The sequence below is a fragment of the Pteropus alecto genome, unplaced genomic scaffold (genome assembly GCF_000325575.1).
Source record: "Pteropus alecto unplaced genomic scaffold, ASM32557v1 scaffold461, whole genome shotgun sequence".
In the NCBI taxonomy this organism is placed as follows: Eukaryota; Metazoa; Chordata; class Mammalia; order Chiroptera; family Pteropodidae; genus Pteropus; species Pteropus alecto.
The window spans coordinates 5144388-5148114 of NW_006431079.1; the positions used below are offsets into that span (position 1 = coordinate 5144388).

The window sequence follows — 3727 nt, forward strand, 5'->3', positions numbered from 1 at the left end:
GGGTGGGACTGCAAATTTGTACAGCCACTGTGGAAAACAGTATGGAGGTTCCTCAAAAAACTAAGAATTGATCTACCATATGATCCAGCAATCGCTCTTCTGGGTATTTACCCCAAAGACTTGAAAACCCATATCCGAAAAGATATTTGCACATCGATGTTCACAGCAGCATTATTCATGGTGGCCAAGATGTGGAAGCAACCGAAGTATCCTATGAATAGATGATGGGCTAAAGAAGCTGTGGTACATATATACAATAGAATTTTATTCAGCCATCAGAAGAGATGAAATACTGCCATTTGCAACAACATGGATGGACCTCGAAATAATCATGCTAAGCAACATAAGCCAGACAGAAAAAGTTTAAAATCACACGATAACACTTACATGTGGGATATAAACCTAAAAGCAACAAATGAGCAGGACAAACAAACAGAGACTTATGGACATGGACTATAGACTAGTGGTTACTAGTGGGATGGGAGAGGAGAGGGTAGGTAGATGGGGTCAAGGGGTTCAAGTATAGGGTTTTGGGGGAGGGTGAAGTGGGGAAAGAGGATCAAATATATAATAGCTTAAAAAAACTGGACTTTGGGTGATAAACAGAATAGAAGATGTCAAATAATAATGTACACCTGAAAATTATATAATTGTATTAACCAATGTTACCCCTATAAACTTAATTAAAAAAAAAAAAAGAAAGAAGTCAGATTTAAACCTACTAATGCTTTTAAAGTTTTGGGTAACCTTGAAAAAAAATTAAACTAACATTTTATGTATTTTTGAGTATACAAGGTGTTTTCACATAAATTCTCCCATTTAACCTTCAAAATAATTCTCCAAAGGATTTCCTTAAAATAGGGCTAAGTAACTTGTCCAAAGCCAATAGCAATCAGATAGTAGAATTAAGTCCAAAATCCAAGTTCCTTATCTATAAATCAACTGCCCCTCTCCAAAAAGATATGAATCTTAGAAAATAACTCCTCTAGGCTTCTTAGCAGCAAAATTTTGGATTACTGGTTTTGTTTTTTAATCAGATTTTCTCTAATTTCATTTTGCATGTTGTAAGAAAAATTATTCTGCAGTATCTTGGTACACAGCCAACAGGAATAATAAAAGGCAGCCTAAAGATTTTGCTGGAGTGGGGTTGGGCAAGATAAGAGGAAATGACAGTTTTAAATTAAATTTTTCCTTTTGTTATTTTTGCAAAAGTTCCTCACACAGACAGCTACCATAGCTGGTTAGAAAGAAAAACCACTCACATGTTAATCTTACTACTATTGTTTGAAGTGGTGGTTTCTTAGGTTCTAATAGGAATCTCCAGGGTTGAATCTTGAGTTTGTATTATGAACCAAATCTCCATGGAATTTCATGCAGCCAGTCCATACATTGAGGAATTGGTATAAGAGGCATTATTTTTCTGCATCTTTAAAAATAAGGTAATTTATTTTGACAAATATGACAAATGATCAGTTGTAATTTCAGACTATACAGTTAAAGCTATTTAAAAAACAAAAACTCAATACATCAGCAGGTGAAACAATTTTATTTCACAGTTGTCTTTAAAACCACAAAGACACTATGTTCTTCATATAAAAACATTAGTACAGATAATTATACTTTCTAGCAAATGATTATATAGACCCTCTCAAAGAAAAATGCATCCCATTATATGGTTTCAGTTGCTTGGAAAAAACTCTCATCTGGACTGATTCCTAACACATACAATTCTGCCGCTGCATCTTTTGGTTCAAAGTAGAGATTACTGTCATCAGTACATGTTCCTGCATTCTTACATATTTGATAATACATATATAGACTGGTTTATCACTTAATGCTCCATTGGTTCATCAGCCTTTTCTGCAGGTTCATCAGCAGGTTGAGCAGGCTTAAGAAGGGAAGGAAAAAGAAAATAATATTATGCTATAAAAAATTTATGAGAAAAAGGGGTTAGGTGATATTTCAAATACTCAGTTCATTGTCCTGTTGAAATTTCTAAACAAAGTTTTTTTTTAATAGATATAATTTTACAGTTCTGAAAACCTAAGAATCATTGGACAATTCTAGCATACTTTATCTTGCTCAAGAATAAAAGGCCTTCCTTTTATTATTAATAGCCTTAAAATACAAGAAGCACATTTTAGCCATTCTTTTCCTCTTTAGCACTAATAATAAACACAGCAAAATATGACCAGACAGACAGCTGCATGGCCCTCCACTGCATTCTTCCCAACAGTGCTCGTTCTTACCAACTGCAGTTTAAATAATGTAAATCTTGTTCCTCCAAATAATATCAACAATATTCTTTTCAAATTGAAAAGAAATTCATGATGTAGAAGAAATTTCTGTACTGGACACTTTATTTTAAATTATACGGCTAGCAAATAAGCGTCTGTAAATAGCAAATGTATACTCTAAACACCCAATATAAAAGACCAGTATATAACCTGAGATTCAACAACACTTCTTGATCCTTGTTCTCAATGTTTATGAAGAGACAACTTAGCTTCCAAAGCTGGCCCCAGTGAACTTTCTATGAGTCCTCACTCCTTAAGACTGCTGGCTGTCCCTATGACTTGCTTTAACCAAGAGTATGTGCAGAAATGATGTTGTGCCAGTTTGGAGACTCAAGCCTTAAGAATGCCTGGCAGCTTTCACTTTTGAGCTTTTGAACTTTTGCAAGCTCTGAGCTGCTACTGTGCTAGAGAGACCCTGGTGAAGGAAAGGCCCTAACACTACATGGACCGAGGCCCAGCCATCCGAGTAGAGGTCCCAATCTTCTGACTCTATAAGATACCTAGAAGTGTGAGTAAAGATGACCCTGGTGAAGGAAAGGCCCTAACACTACATGGACAGAGGCCCAGCCATCTGAGTAGAGGTCCCAATCTTCTGACTCTATAAGATACCTAAAAAGTGTGAGTAAAGATGACATGTGAGTAAACTCATCTTGGATGTTCCAGACTCACAACTGACTGCAGTGTGTTAGAGACCCAAGTGAGACTAGCAAAAGGACCATCGAGCTGAGTCCAGTCAACTTACAGAATTATAAGAAATAGAAACAGATAATCAAATCTTCAACCCATTTTGTGTTTATGGAGATCACCGCCCCCTCAGTGTTTTACTTTACTCGGCTCTTAGTTTGCCTACTGCCATTTGAATCGTGAGCTTATCTCAATAATTAAAGACAAAAATAGTAGATTTACACTGTTGTGGTAGGAACATTGGTTTACTATAGAACTAAAGACTCTTGGGTTATGATTAATTATATACCTGTGCCTTTCTTTGTGGCCTTTCTTCAAGACCTTCCAGGAATGGAGACACATCATCATCATCATAAATTGTAAACTCCAAGTCTTTACCAACAATTCCAATGGAAACATTCTGAGGGGGAAAAAAGGTAAAAATTAAAAAATTAAGAGAATTTTGGCTGAAAAATGCTTATAATAAGATGTTGGGTGAAAAAAGCAGAACAACAATTTATATAGCACTTAAATAAAACTTAAAAATACTTAACTGTAGAAAAAAAAGGGGAAAAAGGGAAGAACACAGAAGCCCTTGTAATTTGCACACTGAAATCATGAGTAACCCCAAAGATCTATGTCACCTAGAAAATGTGTAAACTGGTTCATAACGGGAATGTGCTGCAGACCAGTGTGAGGGAACAAACCACTTAGCTAGGAGGTAAGCCTAACGTCTAAGAAATAATCAAATTTGTTTCTCATAAATT

At 35.6% G+C, this 3727-nt stretch overlaps 1 protein-coding gene across 1 annotated transcript in view; it reads right to left on the minus strand.

The window, feature by feature from the left end:
• Positions 1 to 1529: 1529 nt before the first annotated feature.
• Positions 1530 to 3727, minus strand: part of PSMA1 (proteasome subunit alpha 1) — a 10980-nt gene continuing 8782 nt past the window's right edge. Inside the window, exons 9-10 of the mRNA XM_006905663.3 lie at positions 3271 to 3381; positions 1530 to 1888 (exon numbers count right to left, since the gene is read on the minus strand). Of these exons, the coding sequence (XP_006905725.1) occupies positions 1832 to 1888; positions 3271 to 3381 (168 nt within the window). The 3' untranslated portion in view covers positions 1530 to 1831. The remainder of the gene's footprint in view (positions 1889 to 3270; positions 3382 to 3727) is intronic.